Raw genomic sequence first — 23,293 nt, 5'->3', positions numbered from 1 at the left:
AAACATCAGGTCACAAATTGTGGGCTGTCAAAGAGAGAATTGTATTCCATCAAAAACCATTAAACCTCTACAACCAGCAAGACACTAGTCTAGGACCTTGGCGACAACAATAGTTTTTGCCCTCTGTAGCAGTGGATACAACTGATAAATGAAGGGAAGATTTCTAGGAGGAGAGCTTTAGGGCATTAGTGGGCAGGGGGAGTGTGAGTGAAGACCATGTCTAGGAGGCAGACCCTGAGCTGAGCCTTGGAAGAAGCTAAAGATTTTCAAGAGCACACCTGGGGGGAGAAGGAACATTGAGGCCCTGACCTCTTCAGGTGCTAGGACAATAGGTGCCCCAGCAAAGGAAAGGGGCAAAAGTGTCTCTGCCCTTTTATCCTGCTGTTGAATTAGCACAATTATTCTTCACTCTCCGAATCCTTATCTTTCACCAATAAGCCATATCTTTTTTTTTTTTAAATCTTACATGTACAGAGGGTCTGCCTGGGCCATCCTCATTCTTCCTCCCTCTACTTTCTGATGTAAGCATCCAGTCTTGGTCAATCTCCCAAGCTCCTGGGTACATGCTAACAGCTGCCTGACAGACATTTCAGACCAGACGTTCCAACACGTCCCCAATTCAATACGACCCAAGAGATCTTTTGCGTTCCTCTAAACCCTCCTCTATTTCTGTCCGGCTCAGCGCCATCCTCCCATTCACCCACTCCTCACTCTCACTTCAACCCACAGTCAAGGAGTTTCCAAGTCATGTCATTTCCATCTCCACATGTGCTTTTCTCCACCAGTTCAGACCCTTCTCTCTCCCCTGGGCTACAACAGCATCTTTGAGCCTGTTTGGCTTAACCAACCCCTGTTAAGAACCTGCAGAGACCAAAGCTCGCAAGAAGCTGGCATTGAACCGAGGAAGATGGCAGGTCTTTCTGCAGACCCACAGAAAGCATATATGTAACAGACATGAAGGAATTTGCCTAGGGCACAGACCAGGAACTGGGGAAACTGGTAAGGAAACCAGACCTTCCAACAAGCAGAGAATAGGAGTCTCTCTCCCCCTTCCACACAGTGGAAAATATTTAAAAGGACAAGTCAGACCACGCTGCCCCTACATAGTAAATCCCAGTAGCTCCTTCTACCTTGAGTATCAAACAAACAAAATCAGCATCTACTGTGTACTCTCTAAAGCCCTTCATACAAGGTAAGCAAGTCAGGTTACCTTGTCCTGAGTCCCTTAGCTACCAGTAACTTGCCACCAAAACCACACTTGGTATTAGAGTTTTAATCTATCATCTCCCTCAGTAGAATGTCATCTCACCCGAGAGGAGGGGGCTCTCACCTTGTGTCGCCAGTACCCGGCACAGCACCTTACACACAGCACATGCCTACTTAACTTCTTCAAACTTCACCCTGGCCAATAAAGTCCGAAATAGTAAATTCTTTTGAGAAACTTCAGATATTCCGCTTGGCCAGAGAGGCATCTGCAGCTTTGCACAGGACAAGCCTTGTTGTGAAATGGACTTTGGCAACTGGTGTGTCTTGGTGGGTGGGTGGGCAGTGGCACAAGGGAGTTTTCCAAGCCACTTTACTTATGCTATCAAATGGATATAAAAGTCTGCCGTTATCACAGTGGCATGGCGTGAAGAAGCACTGAGATCTGAGTCAGCTTTCTGGCCTTGCTCCCTTCTCAGTGATATGACCTGAATCACACCCTGAGCTCCTCTTCATTTACGAAACAGTTAAAATATTTTTACCTACTTCAGAGCTTTGATGTGAAGGCTACAATCTTTAACCTTTAAAGTATTACAGGAAAAGTGAACTTTTGTTTTTGTCACTCAAAATGCATTCCTGAGTTCTGTGTTTAAAAGTAGTGTTGGGGAGATTTTACTGCTTAAAATGCACTCAATAGTAAGATGATTTTCTAAAGTGAAGATACAGTGACTCGGCCCACCGACAGCAGGCAGGGTGGTACTGCCCCAGTCTGAGAAATGGCAACATCCTCTTTGAGACAAGCCAAAATGGCCACAGTTATGCTGAATCCCATCTTTGCGTTCACTTCCCTTGAATAACTAATCCCAACAAAAGAAGGGCACATTCAAACAAACCCACCCAAAAGAATCTCCCCAATATCCAAAGTGATAAAATTGGGTGACATTTTATTATATGCAAAACAGCACAGGAAGAAAAAATAAGCAGAAATTTGTAACATTTATAAAACAGCTAAAATCAATGCTCTAGGAATATGTGACTATATTGAATATGAATTGGCCATTTTCTTCAAAGAAAGTAATGTGGCTAAGTCAGTGGTAAGGAGATAATAATGGGTTTCTCCTTGAAACAGAAAAACAACTCAGAGCCACCTGAAAACGAGCCAAATGCACCCACACACGAGACCCAGGGATCGATCACCAAGGACAGCCCCACCCAAGATCACTGCCCCGCAATGATTAGTTGCCAACTACTTCAGACCAAACTGTTACATCACAATAGTGTTTATTATGTGACTTTTTACAATACAAACAAAAAATACAGAAATGCAATATATGAATACAGCTAAATGCAGAACGGTGACTTTTTTCTCTTCAAGAGGCCATGATTCCCATTTCTAGTAAAATAAGGAAGAGACTGCACACAGGTAGAAACAAGTTGGTCATTAACTCCACGTTTTTGTCTAGAAATGACCTATGAATGCCTTTTTCCTGCTACTTACCATAAAGTGTAAAAACGGAGTTAAAAGGAAAGTTTGACTCACTGGTTCCTACCATATGAAAGACGCTATATTCTATTTTAGCAGGGCCAATATACGGAAAATATCTAAATTTAAATGTTATTACAAAAATGAAGCAGTAATGAGAGTCTTTTGGCTAAAGAAGTCACTAAATTGAGAAGAGCATATATTTAAAGAATCCAAAACAAGAAAGGGCTGTTATAAAAAGCTTTAGGTGCACTGAAAGCTTATAGGGTTTTTTTTTTCCATGTGTATTTTTAAACAATGGAAGTGTCAAAAAAGAGGGTCAGCTGTGTTAGACTAGGTCACGTTCTCATCTGCGGAGAATTCTGAGAGAGAGAGAGAGAGAGAGAGAGAGAGAGAGAGAGAGAGAGAGAGAGAGAGAGAGAGAGAGAGACAGAGAGAGAGACAGAGAGAGAGAGAAGCATAGTTTGTATCAGAGTATGGCGATTTCTCCTCCACGCAAACCTTCCAGAGTCCTTTTATTTTGGAATATCCTGTAAACAATCGAACCACCAGAACATGATTGTACAACAGTAAAATGTTCTCTTGCATTAAAGTGAAGACATCTGTTTAAAAAAAAGAAAAATTGGAAGGTACTCAGAGATGTATCCTTCTAAGTACATGACACCGCTATGCAATTCAAGGCATCTTAATCTCCATCAACCGGGGGAAAAAAAACACTTTGTCATGCTGTTAAATCCATCATTATGGATACAAATGGTGCAAAATTGGTCAAACGGATCCAACAAACATTGACGTCCAGGCTGGCATACTGGCAACTAATACAGAACTGGTGGTCACTAATGGCTTTAAAAGATCTTTCCTTTCTTCTTGTTCTTTTCCAAAGTTCTAGAAAAGGAAAAAGAGAGTCCAAGGTCAGCACCAATTGGCTGACTCGCCACAGGCTAAGTCCTGCTCGGCAGTGCTCAAACCACCCGCAGAGCCTCCATCCTCATCAGCACCAGCTCCTTCAAGAGCCCGCATGCAGCTAGCTGACCAGACTCTTGGCCAGACCCCGTCCAGAGTTTCCCGCCCTCCCTTACAGACTCGGGGTGCTGCCACACACCCCCACCCAGGTTACCCAGCATAGTGAGCAGCACAAACAGCCTCGGAGAGAAGGGGCCTACCCAGGACTCTCAGCTGCTGGTCTTCTGACCAATGATACTGGGCCAAGACGGTGCTAGGGGTCCTAGAAACCACCTAACCCCAGCCCCTCTGCTGACAGATGAAGACACTGAGGGTCCCAGAGGCGCTATCCCACGTTCTGCTGTCTCTGCTCCTGTCTGTATGATCTGACCTCCCAGCCGCCCTCCCCACCCTCCGTCCAGCCGTCCCAAGATTCCCACTAAACCAGACTCCCCCCTCCGGCCCACAAAGGCTCCCCCCAGTATTTAGAGCTCGATTCAAATGCTGACTCAGTGCCTCCATCCCAGAAATGACCTTTCCTCATCGGACTCCCAAAGCACTTTGTTTTCTTGCGCACTACCGCATCTACAGGATCACAGGCTTCAAGTCACAAGGAGTCTGAAGAGCCCCTGAAGCCAAACACCCTCATTTCAGAGGAAGAAACTGCAGCCCCAAGAGCAGAGTCACAAAGGCAGAGCCAGGCCTCTGATGTCAGCCTGGCCGGCCCCCAGTCTCCCATGGACACATCCGCTCCCCTACAAAGGTCTGCAGGTGCTCCAGATTTCCTGCCCCGAACTGAAGGTACAGAAGCAGAGACCGACGTCTGCCATGACAAGGAACCCGACGCCTCCTGAGAAGGGTGCTGCTTTTCCTGGGGAACTCCCTCCTCCGGCTGGGGAGGCTGGAGAGTAAATATGCTATCTGACCTCCTGGGCCTCAGTCATCAAACATACAGACACAAGCCCCAAGCTCCAACACCGAGGAGCTTCCGCTCAGCTGCAAATGCCACTCATCTTTCCAAAGCTCCTGGAAAAAAATAGCTTAGTTACCTGGAAGAGTTCTGCTGTTCCAAAATACGCTGCTGAGCTTCCCAGTTGGCTTTGTCATCCTCAAACTGACGCCGTTTTTCCTCTAATTCCTTGTGCTGAGCCTCTAGGTTCTTTTTCATTTGCTCATGACGCCGCTGGAGCTAAATGACAAAAGAATTGAAGAAACTGAAGAAATCAGAAGAGGCAACAAGTGAAACTGCCTTGATATGTACACCAAGGACCTACGACTTCAGGGGAGCCCTCGCCCCACCAAAAATCACAAACGGGTCTCATTACTAGAGTAACGTCTACACAACACTCCAAATAGGAGACAGATCCCCTTCGACAAGGGAGGTGGTGCCCTGCCCACAGCGCCTGCGAGGCTGGGCTCATGGTGCCCGGCGAGCACTGAGCCCTAGATCACATTTTAGGTAAGCCCTCGAGGGCCGCCATGTTCTCAGGGAACCAGAAAAGCCGTGCTGCTCAATCACAACATGTGCAGGACTGCTGGGCCACAGGCACTGACAAGGGGCCTCGAGGCACCTTTTTCCAAGGCCATTCCCTCTACAGGATGTACCTGGCCTCACACGCTAACACCTTGCAAAGGGTGGCAGGAAGGAGGGGGGCTGGAGGACCCACAGCAATGGCACAGGGCCCTTCCCTGGCAGGCGGGAGGAAGGCCCCTCCCTGGGCTGACCTCCCTCTGAGCGCCTGCCTCATCATACACTGTCATGCTTTGAAGCATGGTAAGTTTGGTCATCAATGACCTTTACACTTTGGGAAAGACCTTTTGCCTCCTTAAATAAATTCTGGATGGGGAGAACTCCAGCTCAATCCTAGATCTTGATGGCAATCTCTGCCAGGATTGGGGTGGCCTCTGCGTCCACCATTCTTAAGAAATGTTGGGCTTTGTCATCCTACAGGGCAGGAGTAGAAAGAAACTCAAACTGTTGGCTTTGGTACAAGATTTATTGGAAAAGGTAAAAACTAGAAATGAAAATGAAGTTTATAAACTCTCAGTTGCTGGTCACTGAAATGGTCCTCCCTGCCCAAAATGAGGTGGTGGCACTTTAGGAAGAATACCTCAGCTTCCGAGTCTTTCAGCTTCTGCACTTTTTCTTTGACCTTCATCTCAAACACCTGCTCCATCTCCATCTCCATCTTCTTCATCTTGGCCACATGCTCCCTTCTTTCTTCCTCCATCTGGGCCAGGGGGCTCCTGCCAACGCAACAAAACCAGAGGTTGGCTCGTTAACTACGGGAAGACACAACACACAACGGAGATGGCCACGGCTAACGTGGCAGGGCTCAATCTCCCTCGGGTTTTTGAAAGTAAGTTTATGAATGTTCCTCTTCTTGAAATTGGTCCGACGCTACTTCAGTGCATGATGATGATGACTGTTCAAAGGCTTTCTATTTTGAAAGCTTACTCGTGATCAAAAATCTCTTATAATGTGTTGGTTCATCTAGAACCTTCCAAAATACTTCCCCTGATTTCGGTATAAAAAACAAAGGCAGACCCAAGAGGGCTTCAACTGATGGCGTGTGGAAGCATAAGGATGGCCTTTACATACAAGACAGGACAAGCACAGCACACTAGAAGAGATGAGAAGGTTTCAAAGGTCACCTGGGGGAAATTGGAATGATTAAAAAACGTTGTGGTTTTTCTTTTCTCTGGGGGAGGAGGGGAAGAGGGGAGTACACTGACATTAAACCAAACTAACACATATTCACTCATTTAAATATTAAAATTGTAAGTAACTCCTATTGACTGTTCTAAGATGATGATACCACCCAGGGCTGTGAGCTTTCTTAACTCCTAAGTGCAATTCTGACCCTCTGAAAGTCAGCCCCCAGAGCCAGGCCTGCCCCTCACAGCATCCTCTCTGATCATTTCTGCAGATTCACAGTTTCCCTTCTCCTCCTCCCTCTCCCCTTTCCTGCCGCCATCTCACTTTCAGGATTTTTTTTTTTTAAAAACACGATATCCTTAGGGAGAGATTTCTGAGTTTCCTAACAAAGCCTCCTTCCTTGGTGACCCAAACACAAAAGGGCTACAAAGGAGTACAAGAACACATCTGTCAAAGTTCATTTTCAACATGGAAGAAAAAACCTGCACACAAGGCCACGGATATGGCCACCTTTAACTTAGGCTTCTGCCATGGAAGCTCAGCACTCTGGGCTGCTATGGGGCCTCAAAGGTGGGGAGCCCAGCCTTGAGCACATACAGGTCAACTCTGAATCCTCGCCATGAGGACAAGGGAAGGGCCCAGCAAGGGAAAGAATTAGACAGTGGGTAGACTCCTGAGAGACTAATACAAAAGTGACCACTTAAAAATCATTCAAATATTCCAGCTCCAGTAATAGATTTAATTCATGTAAATGCCAGTCTGGCCTGCTTTGTGCTCCTAAAATTCACATGGGATCTGAATGTGACCAGCTTCTACAAGAATGATACATGTGTATGGCTGGCAAAAGGGCAGTAAAGGTTCAAATTCAGATAAAACTCTCCTGGAAAAGGGTAGACACATCGCCCCACATGTTAAAAATGTGTTTATAAAAACCATTTTTTCAAGGAGGAGAAGCCAATTTGCAAAAACAGGACAAAAATTTTTCTAGGGTTTATATCTAAAAAAGACTGTAGTTAGTAAGTATCCATTCCGTGTAAAGTGTAACTTGACATTTGAGAATCTAATGAGATCATATCTGTAAAACACTTAGCTGTGGGCTTTTTAGGAAAACCTTTCAAATCTGAAAATGCTTCGATACATGGATTGTGTCCTTGCACCCAGCTAACTACATGTACTCAACAAATATTTGTTCAATTTTGTTGTTGAAAACAATCTGAACTAAGGGGGGAGTGGGGGGGGGGTGAGGCAAGGGAATGAAAAATCCCGCTGGTGGATAACCTGTTCTTGAAGATGCTCACAAGGGCTAATATAAAAACTGCCAATTCTTTCAGTTCTATGTTCATTTCTATACTTAGGCATTAAAAATTCTTAGGGACTAAAACTGCTTAAGTCTGCAGAAATTTAAATGACCACTTACATGCCTTTAACTGTGTCAAATCTAAAAGAACAAAAAACACAGAACATACTCGAAGTCAACCATAGATACCAAAAGCAACAAGTTTCAGACACACTCGGACTCCACATACCTAAAGATGAAGGTTCTGCCATCAAAACCAAAAATCTCTTCATGATGTCATTTACTACATTGCTACAACGTGACGGTATTGAATGGACTATGAAGAGGGGCTGAGAAAGTGCGCCAAGTTTTGTGCCTATTTCACATGCATGGTGAGTGTTCAAAATGACTTCTCGTCAGTGACGTCCCTTTTAAATTCTGTCTTCTAAAAATCTAATTAACGCAGACATTCAAGAACAATGCCTTAACCTAGCGGGAAAGTGTCTGCAGACCTGCGGGAGCCTGTCTGAATGCCTAACACTCAACACTGGGGTTCCCCAAATCCCTGTGTCTCCCACTTGTAGGCACCACATACAACCCATGTTTGCACACTGGGGGTGGGAGGTGCCTGTGTTCTGGGGCTGAAGGTCACGGGGGAAAAGTGACTTTTTTTCTCCGATGCTGCTATCACTTCTGGGTTCTTTCTTCTGAAGCATCATGCCCATTTCACAAAACTGAATACCTGATCAAATATGCTACATTCTAGTCAAACTGGCCAACTCGCCGTACAACGTGATGAACACGCCATGCCACCTCCCACCCTCCATGCTTTTGCAATCAAGTCCTTCTGCCTGGCATGCCTTCCCTCCTCCATTCCAACTCTTGGAACCCCTCGCTCCCTCTGTTGTCAAGGCTCAGCTCAAACAAGGACGAAGGCCACTTCTGACACCCACAGCACTTCTGTGCTGCTCCTGCTTTCCCAGGCTACTTTGTATAGTCCTACCTATTTATATGCTGCATCTCCCAGAAGAATGAAAGGTCCCAAAGGCAAGGGATGCACGTCGGCTCTGTCTCTGCATCCCCAGTGCCAAGGCAAAGGAAACGGCACTGGAGTCAGAGGGCCTGAGTTCAATTGCAGCCTTTGACAGTCACTGGTTGAGCCTCAGTTTTCCCATACCACAAGAAGAGATTGGGGCTAGGTGGCCCTCCCAAAGTGCCCTGTCCCTCCACCTCTAAAGCTATAATCCAGTGACTATTAATTTTGGGGCAGGGGAAGGCAAGTGAAGAGCTGAAGGTGAAGGTGAGTAGAAGGTGCCAGCAGCCCAGAAGGATACAGGGATATAAGGAAAAGGAGAGCCTCAGGGGAAAGGTAACAGTGAGTTTGGGGTGACTGCAGAACATCCAGGGAGGCGGGAGAAGGGTGCAAGGCGGAGGGAAAGATCCTGCGGGGAGATTATAATTTAGCCCTTGTGAGCAAAGGAGGCCAATGGCGAGAGACAGAAACAGAGGGAAACGGCCCAGGAGAGATAAAGAGGTGAGTGAGGTCAGACAGGTGAGAGGGGAACAGAGAAACACATGCAAAAACCTAAGGAGAAAACAGTGGCTCATGCAGTGCTGCAGAGAGGTCAGGAAAGCCAGCGAATGGGCTGAGTAACAAATCGTCAGTAATACTGGAGAGACAAGTTGAATGAGTGATTTGGACATCAGATTTTACAAGCTTAAGAAGCAAATGCTTCTTAAAAATCATATTTACATATATGTAAATTCCCACTTAAAAGAACAAAAATAATCTCGTGAATTCTGAAAAGAATGCATTTAGAATGGGATTTTGATAGGTGTTCCAAACTGGTTAACAGCCACCAACAGTTAGCAAAGCCAGTGTTGATATTTTTGCTAATTTATCACCAGTTCTATTTAGAAACTGTGAAGATGATAATGTTTTGTGATCAAGTCACAAAAATCAAAGAATCCTGAAGACAAGAGGACCTTGGGCTATTGCCTCAAATGGTTCATTTCACAGCTGAGCAGGACCAGCTTAGAAGTGACTTCTCGAGGCCACATACGGGACTGGGCCTCTAACACTTAGGGGGACCATGCAAAGTGGGGCAAAAAAACTCATAACAAATGTACAACTTCATTTAATCTGAACAAAAAGCAAAAATGTGAGTTTTAATTGTGCACGGTTGTTTTGATACTTTAAATGTTTTAAAATACCCAGCAATGTAGAAGAAAGGCGCAAATGAAATTAAGACTGAGGAAGGGTCTCCACACCTGATACTACTACTGGTGCTACTTCTAACTGCCCATCAGAGCCCTGCATAATAGCCCCTTTTTTTCATGTGCATATCACCCTTTCAGAATCAATGATCAAAGAAAAACCCTGCAGGGTCCCCAAATGGCAGCTCAAAGAGGGAACCCTGGTTCAGGCTGAAAGATTCCTGGGATTGCAGTAGGAAAATGAATTATAAAATACCTACTGTGCTCAATGCAAATTAAATAAATTTATATTTATTTTATTATATAAACTTGCATTTATTATCTAAATTAATTTAAATCTAAATAAATTTAAATAAAAGACGATGGAAATCATGACGGAAATTTCCTCATGGAAATCAGAAGAAACACCTTCAATGTTTCGATCCTATCTGAATAGCTCCAGCTCAACAGTAGGATAGAATCAGCAGAAAAACAGGATAATTTAATCTGGGTATGATTCTGGAAAGTAAAAACATGCCTTTCTGAACAAAAAAGAAAAAGATCCTGACTGAATCTGGAGTAGGCAAAAGAGAGCCTTGTTGTAAAAGGGGGCGTGTCATTTCACCTTCAAGTTCATGTGGAGATTGAGAATTGCTGGGGAGCCTAGATCCGAGTATGGCTCTGATCAACAAGAAAAACAAGCTTAAATTTCACATAAAAAAGAACCTTAGGTAACACTTTGTGAATGAATTCGTCTTTCTTCTGGCCCTTGGACAATACTTAAAAGTTCACTGGGCTTTTCTCCTAATTGGTGGCTGGCATCATTGCAAAGAGATCACTGGCAGCCTTCCCATCCAGCTGCAGAACAAGGGTGGAGAAGGTGTGAAGGCAGAGAGTCCTGGGAGACAACAGATGGACCACAATGAGCCTGCCTGCTCTATCTGCATAGAATGCTAAGGAGGGAGCAGAGAGGGAAAGAAACAGAGAAGATGGGACGGGGCATAGACTGGGACTCACTAGTCATGTACTCTGGTTGTCCTGTAGGGTATCAGGGACTGCCCGGCAAAGCCAAGGCAAACCTAATGCTAAGGTCCCTTTCTCTACAGAGTTACTCAGACATGCAGAGATGATGAACAAAAAGGCAAATGCCAGGGTCCAGTAGCAGCTCTGTCAGAAAGAAGCTGCAGGGCACCCGAAGGAGAGGGCCACGGGGCTGAAGCCAGAGGATCCAAGCCTGAATTCCAGTTCTGCTCATTCCTACCTATGTGGCTTTGGCCAAGTCATTTCCTTCCAAAGGACACGGTCCATTCTAACGATTGCTCTGAAGTGACTTATCCAACAGTAAAGAAGGGCCAGGGGGCCAGGGAAGGGCTTTATGAAATGCATGATATAAGATGTCTAAGGAGAGTGGCAAGTGAAGAGAAAGCCTTTACAATGTCAGTAGACAAAACTTCATCCTCTCCCACAATTCCACAGTAAGCAATGGACTAAAGCCTTGCTAAGCTATATGGTGGGGAGGAGCAGCCTCCTGTCACTGGCAGGAGATGACTGCAAAGGAGGCCGGCGCCCCACCCCCACCAGCCCGCTCACTTGGTCAGCTGTCCTTTGCTCTTGTTGTTGTCCACACCATTGTAGGTCACGGCCGCAAGCTTCCGGCTTCGGTAGTTCTCATAGTGCACGTTGTTGGTGACATCCTTCAGATCCTGCATGTGGGTTCTGTCATGACAAAGAGACCACTAGTGACATGGGCTCCGGCTTTCAACAAACATTTCAAACAGCTGCAAAACCAAACTTCCCAGACCCCTCCTTTTAATAGACGAAGCCCAGGGGGTTGGAGAGCGTGTTTTGGGTGGCTGATTTCCCCAAACTCCGCCCCTACCACCAGAGAACTGTACAAGGCGACAGACAGCTCACTAAACTGGCGTGCTAGTAATTCAGAGAAACTTCCAAAAGGTTGTAACTCAGGCTACAGGAGGCTTCCTAATGGGAGGTGCTACTGGACGCCATTCGGCGCCCCATATGCGGAATGAAGGGACCTCACAGCTCAGCTTGCCCAGCTCACAGCAGAAAAAGAAGAGGCCCGACCCAGAGCCAGTGACGACAACAATGGTAACAACAGCCAGCACTCGAGTATCCCTTTAAGGTTTGCAAAGCACTTTTCAGATACTATCCAATTTGAGCCTGTAACAACGCAGGGAGGTAAGTACTATTCCCATTTTACAGATGAGGAAAGTGAGGCTGAGAACCATTAAGTGACTTATCCAAGATCACAGAGCTTGCAAGCATCTGAAGTCAAATTTGAACTCAGGGCTTTCAGTCTCCAAGCCCTACATTCTATCTACTGTATTGCCTGGGTGAGAATTACCAAGCCTATAGCAGTGAGGCCCCCAGTGACAACTAGAAAGAAAACCACTCCAACTATGGTACCAAAAAAAAAATTCTAACGAGACAAAATACAGTCTCACACAAGAGTTTGCTGATTATAATGAGTAATTCCACACCTTCCTTTAAAGCGCATGTTCACCTTTTCTAAAGAAAACAAACGATCACTTTCAATCTACCTTTAACAAGAACAAAAAGTTATAGAAGAAGCAACGTGATGCCATCGCCCCTCATGCTTCTGAGGCAGAGAGACTGCTGGACCTGAAGTCATTAAGACTTGGACACACTTACTCCCACCCTTAAAACCCTCTGGACCTCAGTTTCCTCATCTGTAAAATGGGTATAATAGCCCCTACCACCTCTCAGGATTGTTGTGCAGATAACATTGGTAAAAACAGACTGCAAACCAAGTGTTCAAGTGCTTGCTATTATTACATTAGGCTCTGCAGGTCCCCGGCTGCACTTGGGCCCAAAAGAGCCCTGCCAATGATTGAGCTTGGCTGAGCGGAGCTAGAGAGGGTTCTGCTCCACAGGCTCTATCTCCTCAGCACCCAAGCTTGCTGATCAGTCTCACTAATCTGAAATATTTCTTTATTATTTTGGGGTCAATATCAATGTTTTTTAATTTCTAAGGAGCAGATTTTTTTTTTCTATTTCCTTCACCTGCCTTATGCACTTCTGAGCTTCCTTCCCAGCTAGAACCCCACCTTCTGCAGGAAGCCTTTCCCAGTCCTCCTCCATCTTACTGCCTGCTTTCCGAGACTACTCATAATTCAGCTGGTCTGCAGCTTGTTTGTACCTAGCTGTTTGCATGCAGCCTGCCCCACTAGATTGGGAGGGATCGTAGAGAACAGAGACTGCCTTTGACCTCTCTTTGTAGCCCCAGCACAAAGTAGATGCTTAATAAATGCTACCTTTCTCAATGATTAAAATACAGGGTCACAGAAAAGTAATGATAGATGTTCATCATTGAATACCACCAAAAAAGCCCAAATCATCCTCCACATTTAATGTTTTCTGCCCTCTGGAAGCCAATCGGCCAAAGGAAGAGCCTGACATCCGACCAGAAGCCAGAAAGAAATGTTCCAATACAGCACTGGCCACATCAGTGCAATGTGGGGCCCACTGAGCTCAAGGCTAATCACCTCAGCTTCTGAATTCTCCTGCACATACTGGCATCAGGTTCAAGCCTATCTCTGACCTGGCCTCACTGGCTGACACCCACGAAAGCCCTACTCCCATGGCTCCCAGCGACCCCAGCACCTCCAGGCAAGCTGGGCCAAGTGCCCCAAGTCGAGCTGACAATGTTACATGCCTGTGCACAAGGCAGAAGATCATTCAGGCATCCTCAGTCAGTGAAGTAGGCAAGCACTACTGGCTAACTCTGACTGTGTTCCTCCACAGTGAACATCACTGCTATACATTAGAAAGGGAGATGTCACATCCTCTCACACTGGCTCACAGCATTGGAATATCTGAGAGGATGGAGGTGGGGGGAATCACCCAACTTAAAAAAGGCGACTGCGAATATCAACACCAGCCGTCTCAAACATGCGTACTCTCTCCCATCTAAAATGTTTATGCAAATAACCTGCACGCATACATGAAGAGCATCCTTGAAGGCTGAGAAGAGAACAGCAGACAGCCATCTTTATAATCTAATTAAAGGAAAATGGAGAGGATATGAGAACCCATTGTGCTCAGGCATTTGATCTGGTAGAGCAAAACACCTTAAATGCCCTGTCCACAAGACTCCTCTCCCTGTGCTCATGTTAAAAAAGCCTACTGCTGCCTGACTGCACTGGCTATTGATGTCAGGCAAGACATAAGACAGGCAAGTGCAAGCCTGGCAAAGGGGTTTATCACCATCTTGGTGGAGTCTCAATGGGAAAAGGATTCCCTGAAGATGGGGAGGTTCCCCAGATTCTTCCATCTTTAGGTTGTCATTGTGGTGACCTCACCGAGCCGATTAGCCTGCTAAAGGAGTTGGGCCTATGTAGGCACACAGGGCAGAAATATGGATGGTGAGGCACCTAGGTGGCACAGAGGATAGAGCACCGGCTCTGAAGTCAGGAGGAGCTGAGTTCAAATCTGGCCTCAGACAAAACACTAGACACTCCCTAGCTGTGTGACCCTGGGCAAGTCACTTAACCCCAATTGCCTTAAAAAAAAAAATGGATGGAGAATGCCTAGGCAACAGAGCTGATCCACCTGCAGGACAAAGATTCCGGATGGACCATGAGCTGGACCTGCCCAAAACTGAAGACAATGCCACCTTTGGGAAAAGTGCTTTTAATGACAAAGGCCCATCTTTTTAACAATTCTTCCATAGAGATGTAAATTCTGGAACCAAGGCAAGAGCCCAATCATCCAATGGACAACGTGGAGAAGGACAGGGGTTGTGAGCAGTCTGTCAAATTTGACCCAAGAATTAGGCAAGAAAAATAGCTTGATGGGTAGGTCCTCCAGTGAGATGAAAGGACAAGGGAAGAACAGGCTGGATGAAGCTGTACACACCTCATGCGAGGAGGGTGCCTGGCCAATAGGGGGAGCCCCCAGGGGAAGTCTTCTAGGAAGGCATGGACAGAGTTAAACAGAAGGTATCTGTGAGCTGTGAGCTGTACCTAGATTAAGGAGCTCATAAATCTCCACCTCTAAAGTTCCAAAACTTCACAAATGATTCCCCTTCTCTCAACACTGGGTCAATCTACTCTATCAGACTTAGATAAAGTCCCCAGCACTGCTCTGCTGTGGTTTAGATGGAAGAGACCTCGGACTCCACCAAGTCCAAAAGGCAACTCCACACCAATGCTCCCTCTAACCTATGCAACAAGCGCTCAGAGCCTTCGCCCACAGCGCTAAGGGGAACCCACTACCCCCCAAACAGTCCTTTCAGGATCACGAGCTGCCTGCATCATTGTTAAGTCCACCTCTCTGCCACTTCCATTGCCCCTCTGCCCGATGCTCTTGTTCCCATTCCATCGCGTCTGACTCTTCATGACTCCATTTTGGGGGTTTTCTTGGCACAGATGCTGGAACAGTTTGTCATTTCCTTCTCCGTCTGACATGCTTTTCAAACACCTGCAGACAGTTACCGTGTACCCTCTCCCTCTATTCTGATTTTGCTGCCTAATCTTCAGATGGCATGACCCTGAGTCCCTTCCATATCCCTTACTGTTACCCTTTTGCTCTCCAGCTGATCATTCCTAAAATATGGTGCCCAGACCTGAACACATCATCCTTGGGGAGGTCTAATCAGCATAGCGCAGTGAACACTTCTTTACTCCTGAAAAATATATGAGCGTTCTTGGTAGCAAGATAGCACTGCTACCTCTTACAGAGATTTCACTTCACTAAAGCCCCCAGATAATTTTCCAACAAAATGCCATCTGGTCATACCTCCTTCAATTTGGGTTTTAAAAATCTTGAAGCTTAACAAGTATAAGCCTTTACACGTACTCCTATGAAATTTCATTTTCTTAAATTCAGCCGGCCATCTCATCCTGACAAAAACCCTTATGGATCAGAGGACTGAACTGGCAGCTGTTCACCCCAGCTGCTGCTGGGATTTTTGGTCATCTATAATCTGACATGGAAGACACTCACACTTTGATTCGTATCAATCAGCTTCTTGGGGCACACCAATCGAGGCCTCCGACTGAGCTGACACTGAACTTTTAATGACTAATCGCTCTTGGGAGTCCAGCCACTCAGACAATTCTGAATCGGTCTAAATGTACCAAACCACATCTATCTTCTCCACAAGAACAAGTCATCAAATGCTTTGCTCCGATCTTGACAAACTCTCTCTGCAGCGCTCTCCTGAGCATGGTGTGTCCCTGGCAAAATTCCAAGCCTGAGTCCAGACTCTTGGCCAGGGAGCACTGAAAGGGCCGTGACGTTCCTCCAATCCAGTCCAATATTCAATTCTGTGCTCACTATCCCTCTACAGCTGTCAGTCCAAACAATAAGCATGCTCCATCTATTGCTAAGTTGATACCCTCTAAATGGTCAAGGAATTTAAAAACCTGCACAAGCTGCATAGTGTTCTGGGTCTTGATGAAACTGGCACGATTCTAACCACAAGGAGGAACGTCTGGAAGGCTTTAGCACAGGCAAAGCGGTTCTCTTCCCTTTGAACTCTGCCCAGGACATGTTCTCCATGATGGAGGGGATGGAGGGGAATGCTCTGGGTACATCTACACATGGCCTTGTTTTATGTCCTTGGTAACCAGAGGGCTGTGAGAGTTATCTTGTGAACATCAACGTGATTAATAATTTGTTGGAAGAAGGCCTCAAAGGGGCAGAGAACCCATGGACCAGAGACTGGAGTGCTATCTCCGGCAGGTCACCGAAGCACCAGTTAGAACAGAGAGGCAGGCGCAGCTTAGGTGGCGCAGTGTATAGAGCTCTGGCCTTGGAGTCAGGAGGACCTGAGTTCAAATCTGATCTCAGATACTTAACACTTACTAGCTGTGTGACCCTGGGCAAGTCACTTAACCCCAACTGCCTTATCAAAAAGGGAGGAAAAGAACAGAACAGAGGTGCTGTCTGGTCCAGCCCTCTCATTTCAGCTTGATGAGAGAGGCCCAAGGAGGACAGGCGGGCAGAAGGGCTGCGCGAGGGAGCGTGGGGCCCAAGCTCTGTCTACAGATGAAGCTACCAGGGTGCCACCGTTTTCCATGGCTGTTCTCCACTTGAGTTCTGAAGAGCTCCTCACCAGAACGCTGCATGAACAGCAGTGACTGAAGGGGCTCTGCTGGGCCCATGGATGGAGGCCTCAGACTAAGGAAGGAAGTCACAGATCAGAAAAGGCACAACCAGCAACAACACTGGCTGCCATGCAGTGATCACGTCACCCTCTCACTCTTCCACTGGGTTACTTCTCTTGTCCTAACTAAACTGGGTCTCTCAGGGCAGAGATCACAACATCTCTGCACAACTAATGTATACTAATTAACAGTACAGTAAACCATGAGCACCATCCCCATTTTTAATACAACTGATATTTGGAGAAGTCAGCCCCTTAGGCCTTTCCAGCTTTTTAAATGAATCTATTTCAATTCCACGTTACTGTTCACACTTACCTTATCAACATGTTTCTTAGAATTGTGAAATCACAATGGTCACCATTTTCAACTGTAGGAAAAACACAGAATACACCAAGTAAATTCACTTAGGAATGCTAAGCTTTTTCAATATCCCGATCAAAAACACAATGGCTACTAGTAATTCTTTTAAACTAAGGACCTGCCACAACTGGCAAGCACTGTTCAAGTAGAAGGAAAACTGTTGTTTCCTCTGCTCTTTGAAGACAGACAAGCTATGAGGAGGCCAAATGTCCTCTGGCTTTCTCACACCTTAAGTCCAAAAATGTCAAAAGGCAAGTTAAACCTGATACTCCTCTTTATACGTTTTCTGGGTTGGCAGAGAACGGCATTACTCTGAATGTATTTTTCGCCTCAGGAAATGAACTGAACTTTCCACAACACTGGCCATTTAGATGTTATGGTATCAATTACCCCGCACCCAAAAAAGGGCACAGCTTTTGAAGATGCATACCCAACATGCTTTGATTCAATCAGTGCCAGGGCCACCTAAGGGTACCCTAGTCATGGCTCCTGTGTCATAATGTGCAAATACATCATAACCAATCCACATCAGTAACGAAACCTCATGTGACCAACTGCCCATTTGTAACATTCTTCCTATGTCTCTACCCCCCTAAAATGTGCCTTTACCTAACATCAAGCCAGTCCATATTTGAACAGAAATAATATTAGCTAGAATATGGCTAAGGATGATGATGCACCCTCCTAATGGCACCTAAGATACGGCTTTGTCACTCTGGGAGATGCTTGAAATTGCCTGATCTCCATCCCACCTCCAACTTCTCCACATAGACCCCACTGCACTCTTGGGCAAGCTCAGGCTCCCTTCATTTCGTGCCAGGCACATACTTCAGTAAAAGCCAACATTTCTCCTTACCATACATCAGGCTACATTTTGTTTTGTCATTTAATATGGTTTCATTCTCTCAGATAAAAGAAGGACAGTTTGCTGCTTCTTTTCAGAGTAAGTTTAGAGGTGGAAGAAAAGTAGAAGAGGATCCAGTGTTCCTTGTTACACTTTAAACAATCTTGAAGCCTCCTTAAGTGGATGACTAACCAATTAACGTGCAAAAGCAGCAGACTTGAAAGAGTCAAGCTGGGGCATGGTTCTAGATGGGCCGGCCCCTGGGGATGTGAACCGGCAGCAAAGCCTTTCTGCAGATTTAAGGGGGGGAGATGTTACACTTCAAGGGGTCCATAACCCCAAGAATGTGACCTTCCCTCGTCACAGCCCTGAGATGACAAAACGGACCTTCAATGTCAGAAGTCATCTCACCTGCTCTCCCTCATTTTACAGCTGAGGAAACTGAGGCCAGTACCCAGAAGGGAAACACAACCCAAGCTGGGACAGAAACCCAGGCCCCTCCCAGGCTGTCGGGAGGGCCTTTCTCTAGTCCTCTCAATACCTCATAGAGCCCACCAGCTGTTAAGGACTGTTACCCTCTTGCTAGATAAGCATCCCAGCTCTGTTTTCTCAAGTTCTGATACTGCTTTGAACTTAACTCCAAATAAAACGAGCATTTCCATAAGCATAGAACAGAAGAAGAGGACAGCACATGAAATTGCTCCCCTGTAGTCTGGAAAGCTTGCTTCTCTTGTTAAAATACATAACATATTCAACATGTAGCTTTCAAAGTTGTCCTATCAGTGATTTATTTCCACCTTCCTTCTGTCTGACTGTCTTTTAAAGTAAATATTTCAATGACTTCTTTTTTTTCCTCTTCCTTTCTTCAGGGGAGAGGCAACCCCAGCCTTAACCCACTTTTCTCCCTCTCTACCTTCCCCCACCCCATAAAAAGCAGAAACCAACAAACCTTGGGGTAATACATCTCTGTAGCACTTTGTTACCTCATCTGACACTCATTTTACAGATGAGGACACCAGGTTCAACAGAACCTGAGCTTGGGGTCTCTTAGCCTCATCTTGTCACTAGGAGTGGGGAAATGCCCACTCGTCTCTGTCTCCTCCTTCCCCCCCCCAGCCCCCGTCCTACAGAGCATGGCTACAGCTTGTACCCCTTGTATCTCCTGACATCAACAGAAGAGTAAGAGGAAAGCACTGTACTCTCAGGGACACACCAACTGTGACACAGAGGCTGCAGGGTCCTGCAGGCTTCAGAGAAGTAGGCCCTTCTCCCCCCCCCCACCCAGAGAGGCCTCGAGCTCAGGACACCCCCTTTCTAGTCCCACATCTACAAAGACTAAGAATCATCACATTCTGAGACCATTTATAAAGATAAATGTAATTGTTCCTCCTGTTCAAGACAAAAGGAATCAGACCAAACTTGTGCAGGCCCCACAACCAATGAAGGCCAAAGGGCAAAGGGGTCATTAGCTGGCAAGCTCTCCACGAAGATGCCAGGGGAAGAGTAGGCAGAAGCTGTCGTGGGCACTTAGTCATCTCACCTCATGCCATGCTCATTGATTTGAGAGCAGCCACCAGTAAGGGGAATCAGGATGGAAAGAACTTGGGGAGATCCTCCAAAGAGAGTTAACATGTGCCTGGTCACCCAGTGGCTTCCAGGACAAACAGAGGTGGCATAAGAGAAGATGCTGAAGACAGGCAGAAAGCTGGGGTTTATGGACAATAAACTAGGGATCAGAACTTCACACTTGGACTCATTAAATACTTTCTTAAAGAGGGAAGGATTTCAACACTGAATAAATTCTTTGTAAAAATGAAATGAACTTCATGTAGAATTCCTGGCATTTGCCAAGTCAGAAAAATCAGAAATGGACAAAAGATACTCTTTGCATTTATTAGAAAGCTGAACAGATGCATAACAGCCAAACACCCCAGGAACTAGATCCAAAAGCAAACATTCAATCAACTTTCCAAGGAGAAAGACATAGTGCCAAAAGCAATGTTAACTTAGGGGTGAAGTTCACTTGTAAACTAGAATGGAAAAGTATAGACGGACCCCAGCAGTGTCACTTCCCCGGTGGGAAAAGAGCAGAGCCCGATGTAAAATCTGGCCACCCCAGATCCTTGTGGGTCTGTAAATGTGACTAAGAAAGAAGAGACAAGCCAGAGAGCAGACGTGCTGCTGCTGCTTGCATAATGACATTCTCAAAGAACCAGCCCATTTGGACTGATATTGTTCCACCAACCCAGTAAGTAATCTAAGTGGCAGTGACAGTCAGGAGGACAAAGTTGGGAAGGAAACGCCTGGGAGAGAATTTCAGGCCAGAGGACATGATTCTAAGTCACAGCAGGTGCTGAGCTCAGAATGAGAAGGGGCCTCATAGGAATCTGGTAGAGCCACATCTGAACAAGAGTCCTTGTTACAGGACCTCCCCTCATCCCCCACAAATCCAGCCTCCAGTGTGGAGAACTGTAACCCTCCCCAAAACAGCTCATGCTACTCTCACTCAGATCAATTTAATTCTTGGGAAGTTCTTTCCGATATTAGCCTAAACTGGTTTCTCTGTGCTTTCCAGCCACTGTTCCTAAGCAGGACAAGTTTCAACTGTTCAAATCCTAGGATATATAACCATCACGCCCTCCCTCTGCCTACACTGCCCGTGCCTTCAGCCTGTCTTCACAAGGCATGAGCCCTGCCTGGGTCCTTCCCCACTATGGTTTCCCTCATCTGGATGGTCTTCCTAAAATGCCCCATACGGATCTTAAGAGAATCTGCCAGAAGTGCTCCAACCAGGGCAGAAACCAACTACCCACTCCACCCCCCCAGACGACTAGACATCCCTTGCTACCATATCACACCATGGGTTCATTAATGAGCTGACATCTATGACATCTAACTGCTTCACCATGATTTCCCATTGTGCCTGGGACTCAAAAAATCAAGAGAGGCTGCCTGGGTCCAATGCCAGAGGCAAAATAAGACAGGTGTTTCTGGCTGGTATTTTACATGATTCAGCTCTACAGAGAAGTCAGTTGCTCAGTTTATTGGGAACATAAAACATGTGGAGGGGAACAAAGTAAGCCTGAAAAGTCAAGAGGGAGGCAGATGGCAGAAGGCTTTAATGGCCCATCTGAAAATGGAGTCTTTCTCCCTGAGGCATTCAGGCGGGACTGTGCAGCAGGTGGCTGGAGACTGGAGACTGTTCAAGACAGTGGAGAGTTGGATTGTGGGGTCATCTGCCTGTGATACCTGACCTTGTGGAGGCAGTATGAGTAAAGTTTAGAGTGATTAGCCAGCCCAGACAGAGCCTTGGGGAATAGTATTTTAAGACTAAATCCAAATGCCATCTCTGCACTAAATGTCACATTCTCTACTAACTAGATGTGTGACCACAGGCCAGTACGTTAAGCCCAGTGAGCCTCATATTCTTCATCTGTGAAATGGAACTAATCCCCACTGTTATCCACCTGAGATGAAAATCAATGAATGCAAAGTATAGAGCAAACCTTAAATCACTACATTAAGTGTTTTATCATTATTGAGAGGCTACCACAATGCTGTGAACACACAGAAATCATAAAGACATGATGCTTGCTGAGTCTGAAAAGGCCTCTGATTTGATGCACCAATATATATAGCCTTCGAGGCTCTCTTCAATAAAGACAGGTCTCTGTGATCCTTTCACAGCACAAAAGCCTCTGCTCTGGTCTGAGCTCATTACTAACGAGGGACCCACCAGTGTCACAGACGGCCTTTAACACTGAGGAGCTTTCCAACCTCATCTGGGAGACAAGGTCAAGGATAGCCAAGCCACTCGCTGACTGAAGATGTCAACAGTGTTCTCAAGGCCAGAATCAATAGTATCAGTTAGACTGAGATCAGAAAGGGGATAGGAGTGATGTAGTTACAATGAGCACAAAAGAATTCACAAAGGGCTAGAATCTGAATGGGACTTGGAAGGAAAAGGAGGCACTCTTTCAGATGAACCAAAAACTGGCGTCAACAGTGACAGTGCTGGTTATGGGAACCAAAGGAGAGACTGGATACAGAGCAGACAATCTAAGGCAACTGCCAAGAAACCCCCTGAGATGTTCCAAAGCAGTGGAGGGCCATGGACGCCTGGCACTTCATACAACTGCCAAGAGTTTGTGGAGAGGCACCAAGGGGGGAGCCGTCATGACCAGGAGGGGAATGGAAGGAGAGAAAAAGAATCCAGGGGGTTCACGGGTGACATGAGGCAGTGCTTTTAATCATTCTAAACTGCCCCCCTCATTGACACATCCTCTCTCAGCTGTGTCACTCACACACACACACACACACACACACACACACACACACACACACACGCACGCACGCACGCACGCACGCATTCTCTCTTAAGGTCAGGGCAGCTAGATGACACCGTAGGACATACAGTACTAAGCTTTAGAATAAGGAAAACCCATTTTCCCAAGTTCAAATCAAGCCTCAGATGCTTCCTAGATGCGTGACCCTGCACAAGTCACTTAACCCTGTTTGCCTCAGTTTTCTCATCTGTAAAACGAGCTGGAGAAGGAATGGCGAGCCATTCTAGCATCTTTGGCAAGAAAATTCACAGAGAGTAAGACATGAGGTCTGCAGGCTCCTGGGCCACATTCTCAGCTGAGCCTTTCCACAATTCTGAAGCACAACATGGACACGAAGCAAAGCAGGGTCAGGGGTGGAATGTGAGGCCAGATCTTCCTGGCTCCAAGTGCAGGAGTCTCCTGTGACACAAATTACTTAACATCACCATCTCAGGAGAATCAAAACAAGTAACCGAAAAGCTAATGAGAAGGAAGGTCAGCACATTACTCTTTCCCACCAAAAAAGTTACTTGCACAGGGAAGTTTTTTTAAATTATATTTCCACCTCACCCAGCCCATATTACCTGAAAAGAAGGTGGACCGCTTCTGAACTAAGAATGGGACAAGGTGTATGGGCACCTGAGATGCTGTCAACAATGGAAGGCCTCAAAAAGATACATGACCTTAAGAACCATCCAGGAAGATGAGACAGCATGAAGAATTTTTGGGTTTTGTTCGTGAAAGATACCCATGTTGAGAAAACTATGGTTCTACCCAAGTGACATGGGGTCATCATTCCCTTGGAAATGTTGCTGTAATACGGGGCAACTAGGTGGCGCAGTGGATAGAGC

At 46.0% G+C, this 23,293-nt stretch overlaps 1 protein-coding gene across 1 annotated transcript in view; it reads right to left on the bottom strand.

Moving 5' to 3' along the window:
- Positions 1-2,467: 2,467 nt before the first annotated feature.
- SEPTIN7 (septin 7) overlaps positions 2,468-23,293 on the bottom strand; it is a 43,547-nt gene continuing 22,721 nt past the window's right edge. The window contains exons 9-13 of the mRNA XM_020964405.2: positions 17,229-17,280; positions 11,350-11,475; positions 5,740-5,875; positions 4,678-4,817; positions 2,468-3,571 (exon numbers count right to left, since the gene is read on the bottom strand). Of these exons, the coding sequence (XP_020820064.2) occupies positions 3,532-3,571; positions 4,678-4,817; positions 5,740-5,875; positions 11,350-11,475; positions 17,229-17,280 (494 nt within the window). The 3' untranslated portion in view covers positions 2,468-3,531. The remainder of the gene's footprint in view (positions 3,572-4,677; positions 4,818-5,739; positions 5,876-11,349; positions 11,476-17,228; positions 17,281-23,293) is intronic.

Source organism: Phascolarctos cinereus, unplaced genomic scaffold, assembly GCF_003287225.1.
Source record: "Phascolarctos cinereus isolate Bilbo 61053 unplaced genomic scaffold, phaCin_HiC Scaffold_4;HRSCAF=312, whole genome shotgun sequence".
Lineage (NCBI taxonomy): Eukaryota > Metazoa > Chordata > Mammalia > Diprotodontia > Phascolarctidae > Phascolarctos > Phascolarctos cinereus.
The sequence above is the reverse complement of the archived record's forward strand: the minus strand, read 5'-3'. Positions and strand labels throughout refer to the sequence as shown.